General features: G+C 37.2%; 1 protein-coding gene across 1 annotated transcript in view; it reads right to left on the reverse strand.

Moving 5' to 3' along the window:
• Positions 1-20,992, reverse strand: part of smyd2a (SET and MYND domain containing 2a) — a 33,071-nt gene that overhangs the window by 10,581 nt on the left and 1,498 nt on the right. The window contains exons 3-8 of the mRNA XM_017708822.2: positions 15,993-16,103; positions 11,950-12,010; positions 9,860-9,984; positions 862-929; positions 668-770; positions 241-351 (exon numbers count right to left, since the gene is read on the reverse strand). Of these exons, the coding sequence (XP_017564311.1) occupies positions 241-351; positions 668-770; positions 862-929; positions 9,860-9,984; positions 11,950-12,010; positions 15,993-16,103 (579 nt within the window). The remainder of the gene's footprint in view (positions 1-240; positions 352-667; positions 771-861; positions 930-9,859; positions 9,985-11,949; positions 12,011-15,992; positions 16,104-20,992) is intronic.

The raw sequence follows: 20,992 nt of genomic DNA on the forward strand, positions 1-20,992 counted from the left end.
ATGCTGCCCCCGCGACCCGAACCCCGGAGAAGCGGAAGATGATGGATGGATGGATGGATGGTTAAATTCATGATTTCTAACACTCCTACACTGAATTTAATGCTAATGACCAGTGCAATCTTAACATGCTTCTCACTGCATGCTAGTTTTCAATCACAATGTTTTATGCTTATGTATTTTGCCTAATTTATCTGAAAACAACAACAGCAATAACCAAAACAAACTAAATATCAGAATTACCTTAGATTTCGTGGTGCATTCTTTGCAATCGCAGGTAAAGAAGTATGAATCCCTCAGCCTTTCATTCCTGTCCTCTGTTGGATACAGGAGATCGATGTAACTATTGAAAATCTAGTAGAGAAAAGTGAAAGCCATAATTATTCACTGACATTTAACACACAGTTAACTTTGTTATAATACTTTTACTGTAGCTGAAATATATCAGTTGTGATTCTCAGGTACAATAAAGTGCTAAATGTGCTTAAATTTTACAAATGTAACAACAGGCTGACAGAGCCAAATGATTTAATAGAGATAATTCCGTTGTGGTGGTGTGCCTGCATTTCTGATTGGAGATTTCACAGATGTTTGGCCAATCAACTCTTGAAATCTCAGCACTCTCTACTAGACGAAATGGAAGAATTTGAAAAGCAGATCTCAGTCACACCTCTTCTCCAGGGCTGATCTCCTGAACAGCTCGAACCTCAGCCAGTGTGCCTTTATAAGTCACAATCACATTTGGACTACAGCTGTGGTTCATCAAAGCAACGCTGTAAGCGACATCACAGAAGTACAGTCAGCATGAATCAATATTCAAATAACTTCACCTGATTGTGAGGGAAAGCATAATGTCTTGCTTACTCAGGAAAGACTGCAGAGCCCAAATGAGACAACTCCTCATCTTCAATAGTAAAACCATTACAGTTCACCTGTGATGAAGAAGAAAAGTTACTTTGTACATGTTTCTTGAGCCCACTCCTTGTCCCAAACTGCTACACATCTGGACATTTTACGACTATCATCACAAATATGGTCAAATTATAGAGTACTCACACAGCAAAAACACAAAATGTACCTGTGCATACAATGTTTGGCAAAGACACATTTGGCAACAGTAAGCAATAATGTAATCAGCATATCAGCAATACTACACTACAAACAAGAAGTTATTCATGGTGTTTAATTGTTTTGTTTAGGCTAATAAACAACTCTCAGGAAGATCTTATCTATTAATCAGAGGCTTTTACACAAACCTGTGGAGTCCATGCCAGCTCAAGTGCACATTGTCATTAAAGCAAAAGAAGGACCTACCTAATACTAAGAAATTCTAAACTTCAGGTTAAATTAAAAAAACTACTTTTCATTCAAATGATTATGCTGATAATATAATTTGTAATGATTGCATTAAGTTAGAAAAGAATGCAAAAAAGAAGCATTTTTAGGAGTGGTCTCAGACTTTTGGACTCCACCATATATATATTAGTACAGTACATATAGCATAGCATATAGTCTTAACTGCGCAGCAGTGAAGGGTGCTTGGTGACAATAGTTTATTAAAGTATTCCTGAGCCCACGTGGTTATCTTCATCACAAAAGCATTCAGTTTTTACTTCAGTGCCATCTGTGGGACTGAAGGTCACGGCCATTCAGTCTGCGCTTTATGCAGAGATTCCTCTAGACTCACTAAATCTACTGATAATATGCAAAATAAAGGGTGAAATAGATGAAATCCTCTGAATTGCTCATTGAGGAACATGTTCTTACAGCTGGATTATTCACTGACGTTTTTTTGCAAATTGGCGAGTTTTGACCCATCCTTGACCCCATAAAAGACTTTCATGGACTCTTTCATGGAGTCTTACTGATTCACCACATAAGAAACAAAATAATTGTTATTTGCATTGATAATTTCACTATTTAACCTTTTTTCTGAAGTGTTATTGCCATGTCTAAGATTTAGCCATAACATTATACCATTTAAGTCCATCTTGTAAATAACTCAATCTGAGAACATAGTTATATGTCTGAGGATTTGAAATGTTTGATATATGTGTTGGTCTGCTTGTAACAGTCCCCTTCACAATTATTGGCACCTCAGGTAAAAACTGAGTAAAAAGGGCTATAAGAAATTCACCTTTTGTCAAATGGTCTTATTCTCACACAAAAAACATGAGAAAAATCCTATTTTTAATTGAAGTAAATTTATTTTGGGATACACAAAAATCCCACAAAACCTCATGTTTATTATTGGCATTAGAATTAGAAACAAAAAGGAACTAATGCATTTTATCCATTTATATTTTACTTTAGGTTGATCAGAACGTCTAGGAACTTTCAAGCAGTAATCTGTGACAACCTCTTGTTTTACTAAGGTGTGTGTATATATATCACACAGTTGAAATAACGGGCATGTATGCTCATCTCTGTCCATCCATCCATCCATCCATCCATCCATCCATCCATCCATCCATCCATCCATCCATCCATCCATCCATCCATCATCTTCCGCTTCTCCGGGGTTCGGGTCGTGGGGGCAGCATCCTGAGCAATGAGGCCCAGACCTCCCTTTCCCCAGCCACTTCCACTAGCTCCCTGGGAGGGATTCCGAGGCGCTCCCAGGCCAGCTGGGCGATATAGTCACGCCAGCGTGTCCTGGGTCTTCCCCGGGGTCTCCTCCCCGGTGGACTTGCCTGTGACACCTCCCAAGGGAGGTGTCCAGGAGGCATCCTAACAAAATGCCCGAACCACCTCAACTGGCTCCTCTCGACGTGGAGAAGCAGCGGCTCTACTTTGAGTCCCTCCCGGATGACCGAACTTCTCACTCTATCTCTAAGGGAGAGTCCAGACACCCTGCGGAGGAAACTCATTTCGGCCGCTTGTATTCGCGATCTCGTTCTTTCGGTCATTAACCAAAGCTCATGACCATAGGTGAGGGTGGGAACGTAGATCGACCAGTAAATCGAGAGCCTTGCCTTATGGCTCAGCTCTTTCTTTACCACAACAGACCGGTAAAGAGCCCGCATCACTGCTGACCCAGCACCAATCCGCCTGTCAATCTCCCGCTCCCTTGTACCATCACTCATGAACAAGACCCCGAGATACATGAACTCCTCCACTTGAGGCAAGAGCTCATCCACGACCCAGAGCTCCACCCTTTCCCGCGTGAGAACCATGGCCTCAGATTTGGAGGTACTGATCCTCATCCCGGCCGCTTCACACTCAGCTGCAAACCGATCCAGTGAGCTCATCTCTGTAAATCAGGTAACAGCTATTAAAAATTAGCTACCTGCATGAAAATGCCCATATCTACAGGGCATCATGGACATTTTAAATCAAAATCTGCCTCTGCAAAGAAACTAAAAATGGGTCCTCATTGGATCTTTCAGCAGGACAATGATCCAAAACACATGTCCAGATCAACACAAAAATTAAAAGGAAAAGTTCACTAAACATAAAATCAAGCTCCTGCCATATCAAGCTCAGTCCCCAGATCTAAACCTCAAAGAAAACCTGTGGGGTGAGCTAAAGAGGAGAGTGCACAAGAGAGAACCTAGAACCTTGAAAGATCTGGAGACAGGAATGTTTTCAAATTCTTTGCTCTGTATTCTCCAATCTTTATAGCCAAACGGAGGTTGTACAAAAGTATTGAATGCTGAGCACCAACATCTGTGCCACATGTGGTTTTATTGATCTCTCTTTTTTTTTTAACTGTGAGATTAAGGTAATTCAACAAAAGGTGAATTTCTTATAACCCTTTTTACTCATTATGACCACAAGTGCCAATAACTGTGGAAGAGAGTGTATATTGTTTGGAATAAGTGAAGTAAATTACAGAATCTTGTACATTCTTTTTTTATTTTTAACCATAATCAGCATCATATTGGTAGAAATTGTTCTACTGAACTGCAGCCATTATCCAATGGTTTGAAAAAAAAGCATAATTAAATATAATGAATAAGCAAATAAGAAAGGGTTAAAGTACAAGTCATGTATTATACGATTCAACAATTCACCAAGCCGATTTTGATAAAAGGCCGTCTACTCGTGTTGCTATATCTGAGATACGCACAGAGCAGTCTAACTGCTTATAACTGCATATAACTAATATTACTAGAACAGCTTTCCTGCATCTTCGCAATATCGCTAAATTAAGAAATGCATTATCTCTACAGGACGCAGAAAAACTAGTTCATGCATTAATTACTTCAAGACTGGATCACTGTAATGCCCTGCTGTCCTAACAAGCTTCAGCTAGGTCACAACGCTGCAGCCAGTGTCCCCACAAGAACCAGAAAGTTTGACCATATTAGCCCAGTTTTATCAACCCTGCACTGGTTACCAGTTAAATTTCGCATTGATTATAAAATTCTATTACTGACTTATAAAGCTCTAAATGGACTCGCCCCTCAGTACCTGAGTGAACTTCTCTCCTACTATGAACCATCATGCCTACTTAGATCACAAGGTGCTGGTACCTAGAATTAAGAAAGTTACATCAGGGGGAAGAGCTTTCTCATACAAAGCCCCCCAGCTCTAGAATAATCTTCCTGTTAATGTTCGGGAATCAGATACAGCCTCAGTTTTTTAAGTCTAGGCTAAAAAACTTACTTGTATAGTCAAGCCTTTGGTGATTAGTCTTCCCTGTCAGATCTAGACCTGCTGGAGTCTCTGCTGCTCTGTTAACACTGTAATCTGTGGTCAGCCACTCTTTACAGAACTGACTGTGTTTTTCTTTCCTTTCTTTGCAGAGCTGAATAGCTGCCCATCTTGTGCATCTGATGCTGTTGCCTCTTCTGCCTTGTTCGAGTGCCACTGCTTACCAGCCTTCTGGACCGGCTTGACCACCACTGAGCTTCTTGCTTTACAACGCTGTGCAATCCTCACCCTCAGATGCTGCTGCTGCTGCATAATCATAAATTAATCAAGTTAAGTGATACTTTTTTAATCCCACAACTGGGGAAATTCCACCTCCACATTTAACCCATCCGTGAAGTGAAACACCACATACACACTAAGTGAATACACACACACACACATACACACTAGGGGGCAGTGAGCACACTTGCCGAGAGTGGTGGGCAGCCCTATCCACGGCGCCCGGGGAACAATTGGGGGTTAGGTGTCTTGCTCAAGGACACCTCAGTCATGGACTGTCGGTGCTGGGGATCGAACCGGCAACCTTCCGGTCACAAGGCCAGTTCCCTAACCTCCAGCCCACGACTGCAAGTTAATCACTGCTTTTCTTTTCCCCACTTTTACTATAATACTTTATACTTATAATGTTTGCTATCCGGTGTCGACTGTAGGAGGATGGGTTCCCCTTCTGAGTATTGCCACCGTCGCCGCTGGCTTGCTCATGGGGGCTTGGACCTGGATTTTCTTTTCTTTTCTTTCTGTTTATTTTATTTATTTATTTATGGCATTTGGCTGACGCTCTTGTCCAGAGCGACTTACATTTTTTTACACAGGTAGGCCAAGGCAGTGTTAGGAGTCTTGCCCAAGGACTCTTATTGGTATAGTGTAGGGTGTTCGCCTAGGTGGGGATTGAACCCCAGTCTACAGTGTAGAAGGCAGAGGTGTTAACCACTACACTACACCAACCACCACTGTAATACTGATTGTTCTGTAAACCTGCTTTGTGACAACATCTGTTGTAAAAAGTGCTATATAAATAAATTTAGCTTGCTTGCTTGCTTTACTGAACACATGGTCAAGTTAACATGAGTGAAAAAAATTCACATGCAACTTCTCCAATTAGGACTATTGAGCACAGTTACAATGGCAGCATTTCCACAGACATCTCTTTAGAGTTGTTATGGATGTAAGTAAGCTCTTCATGTGTGCAGGCAAACTCACTGGTTAAACTGGTGGCCTGTCGTTTATAGAGTTTATGCAACAGAATGTTCTGTTGCACAGTAATGAGCAAACCCGTATGTTGTAGTGTTCAAAATCCTTTATTACCATCATGAATGCTCAGCTTCCTCCCACTGCGAGTCATTCAGCAGCCACAACTAGACCCCAAAAAATAATTCCCTTTGTGTATACACTGGTTCTCTTCTTACTAGTTCATATCTCTTACTTCACCACCAGCACCTGCCCTCGTCTCTTAGGCATGGCGACACGTGAAAAGTGGGCGGGTCGAGAACAGGTTAGGACTAGAACAGGTTGAGAATCACTGATTTAATAAGTCATAGAACAGACAGAAATGTAATTTAATTAATAAACCAACAAGTGTGGTAAGCATCCAATTACAGAATGTGAAATAATGACACTGTAACAACCTTTTGTACAGGCCTCTGTATTTTTTGTTAAATATGTTTTGAACTTGAAAAAGGAACATCTTGTATTTCCAACATGAAATTACACAAATGAATGGTCTCTTACTTTTGCACAGTACTGTAGATGCTAATTTAAAGAGCATTGTAGAGGTAATTAAGGCTGGCCCGAATAACTGGAACACTCAAGTATTCATTTGTTACGTCAGTGTTCTTTTCCTTATATAGTTTTCAGAAGTGTCATTTGTTAACATTATAGACAGAATTCCAGAAGACCTGTTAATTCCAAAATTTTGAAAATTTTTACGTTTGGAGGCTTTATAAAACCAGAACTACATGGTTATTACTTAACGACAGACATGATATTAGACTCCAAAAAACTGGGACACATCCACGTAACGTTAGCCATGTTAGCTAATTTAGTGTTTGCCAATTCCACCCATTAAGTCTCCCTGAGTTATGTGACGCTGGGATGCCAAGCAGGGAGGGAAAAGTCTAGCACATGCTTCCTCCGAGACATGTGAGGCCAGACACTGCATATTTCAGAATGGCTGCTAACATGTACTTGGATAGCTCAATGTGTTTAGCTGAGAACGTTAACTGCCAATTCTGTCACTTTAGCCAACAGACGCCCATGTTGGCTAGCATCGCACTGAATGATGATGGGGAGAGGGAAGACGAAGAAGGAGTTAGGCCAATTATGCTCTCTTGGACTCCCAGCCATGGATGGTTTGAGGCTTCACTGGAGATTGAACTCTGCATCACCTAATGATGCGGCCAGCACTTAAAGAAGCAAGATAAGTTAGTGAAAGGTATTTCACTGGCAAACAACATTTAAGCTGGGTCATGGGGTGAGTTGGAGCCAATCCCAGCAGTCATCAGCCGGAAGGCAGGATACACCCTGGACAGGATGCCAGTCCATCACAGGGCAGACAGACATATACATTCTCTCTCTCTCTCTCTCTCTCTCTCTCTCTCTCTCTCTCACACACACACTTATGCTTTTTTTCACTTTTTTGAAACAGATACACATCTTCCTGAAAGTAAAAGAACAAAGAAGCAGATTTTCATCCCCTGCAATGTTTAGTGCTCTCGAAGGGTTGTGGTTAATGTAGGCATTATACGTGAGGAAACGTCGCCACCATCATCCTCTGTGCTGCAAAAACTCTCTCTAGCTCTTTCAGTTCAGAACAACTGGTCTGAATATTCTAGCTCCCTACTATAGCAAAAACTGTAGTCATATCTACCAGTGGCCAAATTACTATTACTGCATGGTATATTGTCATACCATCCAACTCCAACTCTAAAGGCTGTGTGCGCATGTGTATCCATAGGATCATACAAAATAGAAAGGAAAGAGACTTTAATAGATGAGTGTAAAAGGTGATTTAAAATAGGTAGGCTTGGTGTCTAAACCTTATTTTTTTCTGACAGTGGCTTTAAGAAAATCTTTAGGCCAAGACAGATCAAGGCAAGAAAATGTACATAAAATGAATAATCATTGCTTTTATTATGTTAGAAGACCATCAGAGCTTCCATGTGTCTCTTTATTCATAACAATTTTACACATTAACAGTACTGGAAATAAGACACTCAACTGCTGTTCTTTTACAAATTTGGATATTCTAATAGCATTAAAATACGCTTTCACTGCCACTGAAAATTACTACTCAAAATTTCTTGTGTTCACTCTCTAAGTGTGCTGCTTGCTCACTTTGTTCTCATTTCTCTTCTGAAACTGAAGTTTGCACTTTTCTTCTATTTTTTGGTTTCATTTGGCCAAAAATAAAATATACCTCAAAATCCAGGTGTTACCAAAGCAGCACATGTTCACACTAACATAATTTACTGAAATTACAAAAAAAAGAAAGCAACACTTATAAGCTATTGTTACTGACTGCAAAAAAGAGATGAACAAACAGAAAGAATGAATGAACTAGAACACAAATTAAGTAAAACCACATTCTTCATAAGAAGAAATTCATAAGAAGAATGTCAGAGCTTGTCAAAGCTGCTAGGTAATCTGTTAGTTATTCACCTACTTTTGCACAGGTACACAAACAGAAACACAAAAAGAAATAATCACCCTTCACTTTTGGCGTAACGGATTTTACAATGGTGCAAAATCTGCATGGTTATTGGGCACATTTTTTAAATCAGACTTTTGACCATCTGCAGCAAAGGCATGTATCAAAATCAGGAATGCAGCAGGAGTATGCATATTAAATAGGACAGCTGTCCAAAGGGGTGTGGGGGTAGTAATGGAGTGAAGGGTGCTTGCAGCACAACACACTTAGTGGGACACAAAGAAACCAGAGTTGCCTAGATTTGGAAATTGTGGTCTGACGTCACCATCCTATTTTTCATATATATTTCAGCTGACACATAAAAATATATAAAGTGCAGAAATTTGGAATAAATTCATTTGAATTAACACTACAGACAAATATATCATGCACTTCTATAGGATTAAAATGCATGAATAAAACATTTTAAACCAGCAGCCCAGTGTTGCCTAAAGATGTTGCTCTTCCAAAGTAAAAAACACACCTTCAAATTTTGGTTTGACACCAATAACATTCATTAAACAATTAAACATGAAAGCAAAAATGGTTGTAGCCATTCTGGCTAGAATAGCATATTCCAGATTTATTAACCTAAAGTAACAGGAAAAATCTTTTAATTTTAGCTTTTAGCTACCAGTTAGCATGTTCTTTCCATGGTTAAATTAGAACTCTAAACAGCAAAACAAAGCTCCCAGTTGTTTGCAGGGTTCTAAAGCTGTAGTTAAACATAGAAAAGGTGAATTATTAAAAATGCATATAACACTATTATAGTATATGGTAGACAACTTTAAAGCAGCTCATTTGAAATTATTCTTAATTCAAATCTTATTAACTGACAAATTCAAATGTTATCCCTTGTTTCTGTGTAAAAATTCTAATATATTAAAAATATAAAATCTCTCATTATTTAACATTATATAACATTATTTTATAAAGAAAATAAGTGCATTACTTAACCACAGTAAATGGCAGATTCCTAAGTCAATGCTATGTCTCTGAAATCCACAAGGGTTGGCACAGCATAAATTATTAAGCCTCCCCAAAATTAGATCATTTTTAAACCTGTGATTGTCTACCTCATGAGGTAGGCATGGTTGTCAAAAAGGTACACAGGCAAAAAAAAGCCACACGGGGGCGCTCAGCATAAACTATCAAGCATCCTCGAAATCGTCCTGTTTTAAAGCCAGCGATTCTCTACCTGAGTGTCACGACCCTTGAGACAGCTGACCAAAAGGAATTATCCGACATATGTGAGACTTATCCATAAAAACCTCACTCCAGTGACACCAGTGCAGATAAATAAGCAACTTACCTCACTACCTATTATGTGATTATTAACTGCAAAGCATGCATTACTATTCTAATTAAAGGCATAATGTATAATTTTGTTTTGTTTATTTAGAATGTGCATTTGAGAACTGTTCTGAAAACATGAACTCAAGCAATTCCCCTGAAGTAGCTGAAAAATACTGTAAAAGTAGTGGGATAAAACCACTCCATGAGAAGTGGACACCTTACCTGGGCAAAGAGTTCCGTGAGAGCAGCATTATCAGGGAAATCCAGATGCCGTGAGTAAAAATGACGGAGTGCAGCAATATCAGTTTGGTTCATCTCATTTTTCTCATTGTCCATCTTGTCCAGATCTGATAAAATATTAGGGAAACTGCAATTAAAATGCATACAAAAACACAAGTCACACTTTATCATTCAGTATGGATGACAGTAGCAAGGACCTCTTGTAAAAAAAGTTTACGCATATCACAATTATATAAATAGTGGAACCAGTATTCTCTTTTAATGGTCTCCTTTAACACAGATTGAGTTTGTTATGCAAGACAGACTATGTAGTCCTATCACTACCCTGCCCTCCAACAGGTTCATGTTTAACAGATAGAGCAAATTTCTCCACACAGGCCTTCATCTGCTTCCATCAGCTAGAATCTAGGTGAGAGACAACAGTGCGCTGAAAAGCAATACTTGAGCCAACTGTGAGATGGGATAAGATGTTTATCTCTTTTAGCTGAAAAGACAACATGGAATCTAGTTCCTGAAGATTTTTAAGATCACAAAAAATACATTTTGCAGCAGGTGTAAGAAAACCTTGTATCTCCATTTTTTTTGTCATTTTTCAGTTTTTGACATAATTTGAAACTTCCTGTTGCCCCTTACATTGTGTGTAAATTTCATGAACAACAGACCAAAAGAAACGGTCCAAAGTGAGTTAAAAAAGTCCGGTTCCACTGACTTCCATAAAAATTTAAGTATGTTTTTTTTTCCTTTTCCTGGAAGGCAGGATACACCCGGGATAGGTCGCCAGTCAACAGTGATATGCAACTTTACTTTATATCTCATTTGCTCATAACTATTTGGTACAACCCAGAGAATGCTGCATTTTTTTTTTTTATCTTGGCTCTTCTCAAAGTTTCTCTCTCATGAAAAACAAATCTCCAGAACTCCACTGGCCAATAGCATCTGAAAACAAACTACATAGTTAAAATATTCTAAGAGCAGCTGTTGCTGGGAAAACGCAACCTTACAACAACTTAAGTTTTTGCTTTTAGTATAAAAGTAGTTTGTTAGTGCTTTACTGACATATGATTGTCAGTTCTTAATTAGTCTTAGCCTTAGACTAAGCATCTGATCTTTTATCATTGAGAGTTTCGTTTTTTCTGAATTCTAGTGAGCAGTAACAAATAGCTGCCTGCAGTAAACACTGTGCACTCACAACTCAATGTAAAAAATTGCACTCACAATTCAATGTAAAAAATATTAACAGGTAACCTACACTTGGAAAAGTGAAACACAGACAGCTTTATCATGTCATTCAACAGCTGAACCTCTTAAGTTCTTCCACATGTTGTCACCATACCAACCACGTGAGTCAGTTAGCTTTAGTTAGCCACAATCGAACACCAAATGTTCACCGGCTCCTCTTACCTACTCTGCAGTGTTGTTTAACATTTATTCATTGTTAGACAGATTTGACATTTACTGTAAGATGGCTTCAGGACTGTGCAGTGTTTACTTGTGGTGTGCCATGTAATCAAACTCATTTATTTATTTATTTATTTTTCTTCGTTGATCTGGACATATCTCGTCCTGCATTAATGTCACTCACAAAACCTGCCCGCACCCTGCTAATATCTGGAGACGGTTTGAAGGCATTAGAAAGAGGGGTGCCACCCAACCCTTTACACCTCCACCACAAAGTCAGCCCTGAACTGGTCCAAGAGCTTTTTATGATCCATAATCCTAAATATGAACAGGAGCAGGTATAGAATAAGATGCCAAGGTGATGTAGCTTGGTTCAAAGTGATTGACCATCATAAAACAAAACAAAAAAAAATCAGATTTAGATTGAACTAAGCTATCTAAACGATAAATCCTGCTTCAAGACACATGCCCCTGGACATGCCCTTTAACAAAATCCAAATAAAGATGTTTTACAGTTGGGTATCCCCATGTATGCAATACGTTGAAATCACTGAATTTCAGACTAATGATCTTTCAATGCACTGCTTTATGAAATGCACTGCCTCATGAAATTTACATTGCATTTTCCCAAAAAAAGCACATTTGATTTTTTTCGTAAGGAAAGACATACTTACGTGCTTCAAACTCTTTCAGTGCGAGCAACCTTTCTGACTGAGTCCGCTCTGCCTGGAATTTCTAAAATAAATAAATAAATAATAAACATCCTCTACAAAGAACACACATTTGCACATTTTAACGCATGGTTTATTTTTAACTTAACGTATTGGAAAAAGAACACAACATAAAATGTGGCCTTGCATAAATATGGCATATATCATATTTTGCTTTATTTTTCCAGTATGTTAAACTTATTAAATAACGGAAACTGCGCAAAAATGTTTGAAAAAGTTTGTTACCTACGGGGGATATGTTGACTTATTTTCAGTTAGAAAGTCAACAAAACATGTCAGTTAACTGGTGGCTTTCAAACATTTTTATATGACTGTTTACTTATCTCTACTAGTACAAGTCAAAATAGTAGACATTGTCCATGACGTTATGTTTTGAAATAATCAGATATCAGTAAATTGCAATAACACATCTCCTTCCACAAAGGTAATTTTGGTTACCAAGATTATATTTGTGGTGGGGAAACTGATTTGTAGCCTACTTATATCTTTATAACATGTTTTATATATTTATAATATTTCAGTGCATGCAATGTTTTTAGGCTCAGAATTATTTATTTTCTAAAGCAGTTTTAAAAAAGTGTGCAACTAACCAATCCAATGTGAAACACTACAGCACCTGGTAGATTTGCCCTTTAGTATTACATTTACATATACAGCATTTAGCAAACGCTCTTATCCAGAGTGACTTATAAAAAGTGCTTTGTGGTCTACCCAGAGGAAGTATCTTTGCTAGATACAAATGTATTAGAGAGAAAGCTAGTCCTGAGCTTAAATATTGCTAGAAACAAATGCACATGTTGATACCTAGAGAAAAAGGATTAAACACAGTGCATGACAATACATTTCAAAACATTTCAGTAGTACTTAGCATGAATATACTAATAACTGTGTAATACAGGCATAGAGCTAGTAATTACACTGTTATTCCTTCTACATTGGAGGACACTGTGAGTGTTAAGTATTCTAATGTTCTTTTCAGTGCCACCAATGGATGTGTAGGTGTTTTCATCAAGACCACTTGTTTAGTACCAGTATGCAATATGCTCTAATTCTGCAAATAATTAAGGGGTTTGTCAGAAACAATGACAGTCTCTCAATCTAACTCTGAGTTGAGCCACTACATCATAACATGATGGAACTTGCTTCCAGGAAAACAAGTTATTCTCAAACTAAAAACCGTCACCACAGATACATAATGATGAGCAAAACATGTCTGATCTTAGAAAATCTCGTCAAATACAAAAGTTATGCAGTATACGGGTTCCTGGCCAATCTTTTCACTAAATATTAATCAGACCATCATTCGATGAGCAAGAGAGCCTCAGACATATGGTTATTAAGTTATATGATTAATAAAATCTTTAACTGAATCAATAGACCAAAATATTAAGGGCACATTTTTTTCTCACAATGTGACTGAAGAAATTCCAAGTGTGAAATAGAGAGTTTACCAACAGAACTAAATATATTTATGATATTATTGATCACTCATATCTGTGCAGTGTTTCCAACACATGGGTGGTACTTTGGTGGTGTGCCCAGGTATATGGACAGATCTGTGGGACACATGCCATTTTTAAATAGCCTTTATTAACTGAGTTTTTATGCTGGGGAACAAGAGCAAAGCAGAAAAAAAAACTTAATAGTGAATATGAACATTTTATTTGCTCATTTTGATTGATTTAGCAATATAACTAAACATATTAAAACCCGCTACATTTTTGAACAAAGGCAACAAGTACTTACCTGTGAATAGCCTGGAGGAAAGTCCACAAAACAAGTTGAGTTGTTATAGTGAACACCCTAAATATATATATATATTTATATATTTATAAATACTGTATATATTTGTAAATACTTTCTTTTTTGGCACTGGATAAATTGCATTTTTTTTTTTTTTGGTTTCTTCACTGAGATTCAATAAACACCGACCTGATTGTACCCCAACCTGGAACGTACCCACATGTCTTTTCCATCAGACTATCACAAGCTCCCCAAGTATCTTATCCCATTCAAAAAGTATTTAGTATTTATTTTTTTAGTGGTTTTGAAAAAACACCACACTTTGACTTGAATTTGACTGCAACACAAAAGCACCTTGGACTGGGAGAGGGGAGTTCACAAGAGATGGAGAGTGAATGAGACAGCAGGCGTGAGTCAACAGCCCTAGCATAATGTTGGCACGCTACTACATACAAATTGTCTTTATTAAAACTAATCAAGATTCATCTAATATTTACTTAACAGATGAGTATTAAGAAATCCTTTAAGAAAAGGCCACATGAGAACAAACACGCAAAAATAAAGTGTTTCATTTCACAGTCAAATGGCTATGCATTAGGGAAGTGTCCCTCGATTTTTGCTTTAGAGTTGTTACCCCCTACCAACTAGGCCTTACCAAATATACAAAACTATATTTAAATTCTGTGAGAAATACTGGTTGTTGTCCACAACATAACACATTGTACAGCCCTTATGGTAAAAAGAGAAACTGTGAGACAAACTATAATACCACCCTGTGTCACTAGGGAACCAATTGTGCATGGGTACTGATGTAGTCGCTTAACTGCTCTAAGTGCCAGTATTTGCTAATGAAGTCAGTTTGGTTCTTAGTTAATTCATAGAAGGTCAGTGAGAAAATATCCTCAAACTCTGTGAAATGCAGTTTTTTGTGAGACAGTTTTGCTTTTATTTGCAAGTAAGTACATTATATTACACTCTGCTATAAAACAGGAGTGCCTTAATTAGTGTGTTGCCAAAAACTGAATTTTTTTTTCTTTTCATAGCAAGGAACATAAAATTCTAATTCAGAGGAACTGGCTGCTGAGACTCTCTTAACGTATATGTGAGGAGCAGTACAGGAGAGTAGAACACATTTTTAACCAGTGACTTCATAAACAACTATTTCATTGAAATATATATGCAATTTAGAGGATGCTACCTAGAGAGCAATCCAGAACTTCTAAAATTCAGATCCCGTCCCCTTGAAAATAAATAAAAAAAACTAAAGAATCATGACTTGAGTCTCCCTCCATTTAACTATAGCCAGAGAACCTGGTCGCTTGGTCAAGAGCTCCTGTATAAGAGCAGCCAATTGTCAAACAGTGCTATAGCAAAAAGCAGAGCTGCCATGGGTCAGCTTTCACCAGGATATCAAGTGCCAATAACAGCAAAGAAAGTGCAACTATATTTTGTTGATTATTGTCATGGTGTGTAATTGGTTGCTTCTGATGACTAGTTAGCATTAAGGTTCATACATAAAATTGTGTTTCTCATTGACCTAATAAAAACACTGCTCGTAAGGGTGATATTTCAAATATTTTAAAATTGATCCAAGATTATAGCATTATTGTTGCATCTCTAATCTTAATCATCTACTGCTACACCAGGAATGTTTAACATTAGCTTATGAGATCATCAGGCAGTCTCAGTCACTACAGTCTTATCCCAAAAGACTTCCTATGGCTATTTTTGAATAATAAAATGTTATCAAGAGAACACCTCTGTTTGCTGCCTACATTTATTTTGTGATTTTTTTTAACCTGCCAGCCTGATTCTGTATTATTAATAGAGCTATGATGTGTGCATATCAGCCAATGTCATTGTTATTAATAGTTGTTTATTAAAATGGGTGTGCCAAAATCAAAATGAGTCAGAACTCACATACACAGTAAACATAAGCATAAAGGCCATGACATGTCCTGTTCATTAGCTTGACTGTTGCTGAAAATGTGAAAAATCTAACCTTTAAGAAATTAGTAAAAAATAAATGTTAAAAAATACATTTTTGTCAGAAACATGCCACATTTATAAGCACTTCTGAATTCAGTACTTTTTTTCTTGTCAAAATGTCTCCAGATGACTTGGAGCCACAGAGAGCAAATTAGTGTTAACAACCACTACCTGTGAGAAAAGTACATAAATCGCACAACTTAGATTTTTCAACAAAATATTTCACTATTCATATCACTTAAAACTCTGCTTACCTGTTTCAGAATGATTCGAGCCACAAGTCGCACAGTTTCTGAAGGACACCAGTTTTCACCATATGAACACATAGCAGAGCACTCAAGCTTGTGCATGGGCCAATCTCCTTTCTACGAAAAGAGCAGGATGCATAATTTATCACACACAAGACACACACACACACAAAACAATTGTACTGAAAACCACAAAAAAAACCCCAAAAAAACAAACAACAAAGACTTACACCTCCGCAAGCTGCTTTCTCACTCTTTTAAAATAATAATAAAAAAAAAAAACCCTTAAAAAAAAAAACCAAAAAAAAACTGGTCTTTGCCTTTTGGTCTTTCTGTGTGTGCAACATTTTTGCCAACTAATGCTCCTGATACAAACGAAGCAGGTTTACTTTAAATGAAAGAGGCCTTTCAATCTACCTGCAAAAAAAAAAAAAAGAAAAGAAAAAAGTATCAATTAATTCTGAACTGCCTCACAAGGTTCTGGGGCCAAAAAAATGAAAAACTCCTGTGCTCTGGTCAGCAGAAGAGATGTATTAGACTGGATTGTCACAGTAACAGCAAAAATAATGTGAGGACCAGTTCCATCTCAGGAATTCTCACATCAAATGCCAAATCCTCTAATGAGGCCAACAAAGTGATAATGACTCAAATTTTGTTCAATAGAATTAGATGAGCAACTAGTGACTTGTCTTGACAGTTTCTCAAATTATGATGGAGATTAGCTAAAATTTGATTTACAGATTATACTTATGGTATAACAGGGGTGTCCAATCTTATCTGCAAAAGACCGGTGTGGCTGCAAGTTTCCATTACAAGCGAGCAAGAGCACACCCAATTCCACTTGTTCCATCAATTGCTCAGCCTTTAAACATGATCATGTGCAGTCCTGCTTGTTGGAATGAAAACCAGCAGCCAAACTGGCCCTTTGCGGATAAGATCAAACACCCCTGTGTTAAGTTTTCTTAAACTGGAGAAGCCATTCATCTGAGATATCCTGCTACCTAGAATTGTTACATATTAGAGATTAACACTTTAATCTCTTAACACTTTAATTAGTCATCAGCATTAACCAAGCAGTGAATATCTTTCCTATTCTCAGTTACACTGGTTACATAGGTCACTGAACATTAAATACATTTTTTTCTTATTGCTTACAAGGAGTCACCCACTCCCATTTAGCAGGGCTTCTTCAGTATTTCATCTGTGACACAGCATGGCACCTACACTCTTAAACATAATGCATTTATAAATGCAGTACCCAACTTAAATCTATTGATGAATTATTTAGCTGAAAAACAACAACAATCTTTTTTCCGCATGATTGCTGCAGCACATGTCCTGTCCAGAATACAGATAGTATAGAACAGAGGTCACCAAGCCCAAACGGCCACACCTGCTACTTCTTCAGCTTTTGACGGGCTGCATGACATGCTTTAGTGTTAGGGGGGTGCGCCATGTTAGAGGCAGCTTGTAGCTAAACTTTGCAGAGAAGTCTGCGGAAATCTGCAGGAGGAGGGCTGATCACTGCTAACTGCTATAGAGGCTTTTAGGCGCCGGCAAAATTGAGTGCATACACACGTATTTCTGCGGTTATCCGATTATTAAAATGGTTAGGTAAACACCACACTCTGATCTAGAAATCCAATTATGAAATCTGATAAAGAGAGCTGGATTTTAGCTCAGTAAACAGATTTGTCAGTGCATGTATACTCATGTATACTCCGATTTCTATCGGATTTCTCAGTCTTCACATGCGCGAGAATAGATGGTAGATGTTGAGATGGCAGCAACACACTTTAGGAGGCACTGAAACCAAACAAAGATAATGGATTTAAATATTCATAATCTTCTACATGATGTATGTTTATATTTTCAGAAAAAAAAAATGCAACATGAAGTTTCAGTTTTACATTAGTCTACACAAGTCTGATTACTGCTTGATTCATGTAGACCTGGAGTGTCCCATTATCTGATTACTCAAGTGAATGTAAACGCGCTGATTGGATTATTGACAAAATCTGATTTTCTGCTGTTATTAGATTATTCCCAGTAAATAATGAACGCCCATGGACGCCCCAAATGTGTTACAAATAGTCAGTTAGTCTGGGTTATGTTATGAGCGTCAACAGATGTCCAAAATCCATTTCAAAAAGTCAGTTCATTGGTGACCTGTTAATAACATCAATAGAAGTTTCAATACAACGCATTAATAATGATCATGATAATAACAGCACCGGTACCACTGCTTCTAGTCTATTGCTACTACTACTACTACTACTACGAACTGTTTACAACCGCATTTCCAGCAAGGCAGTCTTGTCATTTCAATAACAAGTATCATTGTATATTGTGTATTTAGCACTTCATGTAACGTCTATGTCGGTGTTCAGCTTGAATTTTTGCGTGGTCTCATTTGTAAAACTCAGCCATTAGCTTTTTTTAAATTATTATTTACCTAAGCTTGTAGTCACATGCATGAATAGTTCGAGGGTCATTTTAAAACTACCAGGAGCATATTTTTACTTTGAAACCAAGTACCACAATTAATGATTGTTTTACAATATTTGAAAGTAACTAGCTTATACACCTAGAGTAGCTAACACTAGCTAGCTAGCTTATTTTTTTATACAGCTGCAGAAGCTACAGCTGTGTTTCTAGATGATCGGCTACACAAGTTGAAATCATTAGTGAGTTTTTATTAGACAATGAAATATACTATGAAATAAGTTACTGAATTAACTGTAGCTGTCTGCCGTTGCAAACAAATATTTGTTTCAGAAGCTGACTGAATTCATCTATATGCCACAACAACATACTGGCAGTGTTCAAACAATGCACACAAGTTAAGAAAGTAAGTATTATGAAAAACACAACAGAACATGTGTTAACAATTTATGTACAGTTTTCCTGGTTATCAGTTACCATACTCATTTTATGACTAAGAACCTATTTGAAGGTATGGTTGAGCAAAATATAAAATTTCAAATGAAGTTCTACTAGTCTTTTAGCCAAGACATAATTGTTTTCCAAATTTTGTGTCTTTAGTTCAGCAATGGTGCTGTGAAGCTACCACTTCTAAGAAACACTAGAAGTCAATATTCACCAAAATAATTTCTGTAAATACTTCCTGAAAACACCTTTTAACCCTCTCGAACCACATCTATGTCTTCATTAAGGTGGCACAGACTTCTCAATGTGGTTTAGAACACAGTATCACATACCGTGGACTACAAAAGTGAACAAAATATCACAGAGTAAATGCTGCACATGACCTCTCTGTCTCAGGAGTAGGATTGCTGAACGAGAATAATTTTTTATGAAAATGACAGTCATAATTATTGATCCAAGGTCAGTCCTGTGCAGTCCCTGTGTTGCCTGAAATGTCCGTAGTGGTGAAATTTTGTCAATTTCTATAGCTCAAAGTAAGTCATTCTGTGTCCTACGTTACACTGACAAGTCTGAAAATATTCCTAACTTTAATGGAGACCTAGATGCAGTTCGAGAGGGTTGAGAGAAGTTTTAGGGATGTATTTATGGAAAAGCATCCGAGTTAATATTTTCTTCTAGTGTTTGAGAAATTTTACACATAACGCTACACATATCATACTAATCTAAAGAAGCAGAATCATTAACTGTAGTCATTTCAGTCAAATTTGTTATTGGAATTTGTAAAGCATTGAAAAAAAAAGTCAGATAATAGTACTGAGCTTTTCTGTGATGCTTCCTATGTTATATAGCTGCATTCTATAGTATTTACTACCCAGTTCCTTCTTCGGGCTGTGCTTTATTCCTTTAAAAAATACACACTGACCAAAATAAGAGAGGGTTTTCAGTTCCCAGCAGTCGAGTATAGAGTTTAGAAATATCATGGGTCTTAGGAGAATATATAAAACTAGAGACAAGCTCAAGACCTTTGCATTTAAAAGAACATGTCACGACAGCACTACTTCACAGTTGTTTAGTCCTGGTGCCCACTGAAATAAACATTTAAAAATAACTAATAGATTTGTAATTATAAGTTGACTCCTTATTGGCTACATTTCAGACAGGAAAATATTATTTATATTACATGGGAACATATTTCAGATTTGAAAGGTTTAAATATATGTAAATTAAAAGCCATCAAAGGCCTTGTGGCATTGTGATTGATAAGTAAGACGGAATAAGTAAGAATATGTAATCAGTATGATGATAGAATGGCTTTCCCCTTCCACAGATCTCTCTGTTTTTGTGTGTGTGCATTAATTGTAAGTCTTATGTGTATTTTTTTATTAGCTGCAGTTCTGAAGTGGAACAGCAAAGCCATGCTGCCATGGCCAATCACCTCAGGCATGGCCCCGAAGAGCTTTTAACTTTGTTTTTTTTTCTTTTCTTTTCTCATTTGACTTCTCAGACACCAAAATAAACACGATTTTGTCTTGTTAAATAGTTACCTTGCTTTCCTTTACATCAAAATGCTGAAAATCATATACAATACTGACACAGCTTATAGTTCAAATTCTTTCTGAATTGATGCACAGGATCTTTGTCACAGTCCTGATGAAGTTCATGCTCCAGTTTTATGTTCCACAAATGAAATTAATAATAACTACACATATTCAATAAAGTTTCCATTTAACAAAATTTGTTTTATGTTTACACTGGAATCAAAATTGTTAGTTAACTATAGAAAGATTCTTTGCATGGTGAAAGGGTTCTTCACATTGAAAGATAATGTGCTGTATGTGGTTCTATATAGAAAAATTAATTCTACATAGCACCAAAATAGTTCCTCTATTGTACAGTGTATTAAGCATGAAACGGCTCCGTATAGGATTCATGGTAAAGCGCTATCTTTTTTGAGAGTGTATTAGTGGAAATTAATTTTGGATGACTTTTCAATGCCTTTTAACCCAGAAACTATGTCTGCTAGGTGACTCTGGTAGTATATTTCATTTTATTTTATTTATTTATTTATATTTTTTTCCAAGGCCTTCCAACACCTTAAAATGACGTCTTTAATGTGA

The sequence above is a fragment of the Pygocentrus nattereri genome, chromosome 10 (genome assembly GCF_015220715.1).
Source record: "Pygocentrus nattereri isolate fPygNat1 chromosome 10, fPygNat1.pri, whole genome shotgun sequence".
Taxonomy (NCBI): Eukaryota; Metazoa; Chordata; class Actinopteri; order Characiformes; family Serrasalmidae; genus Pygocentrus; species Pygocentrus nattereri.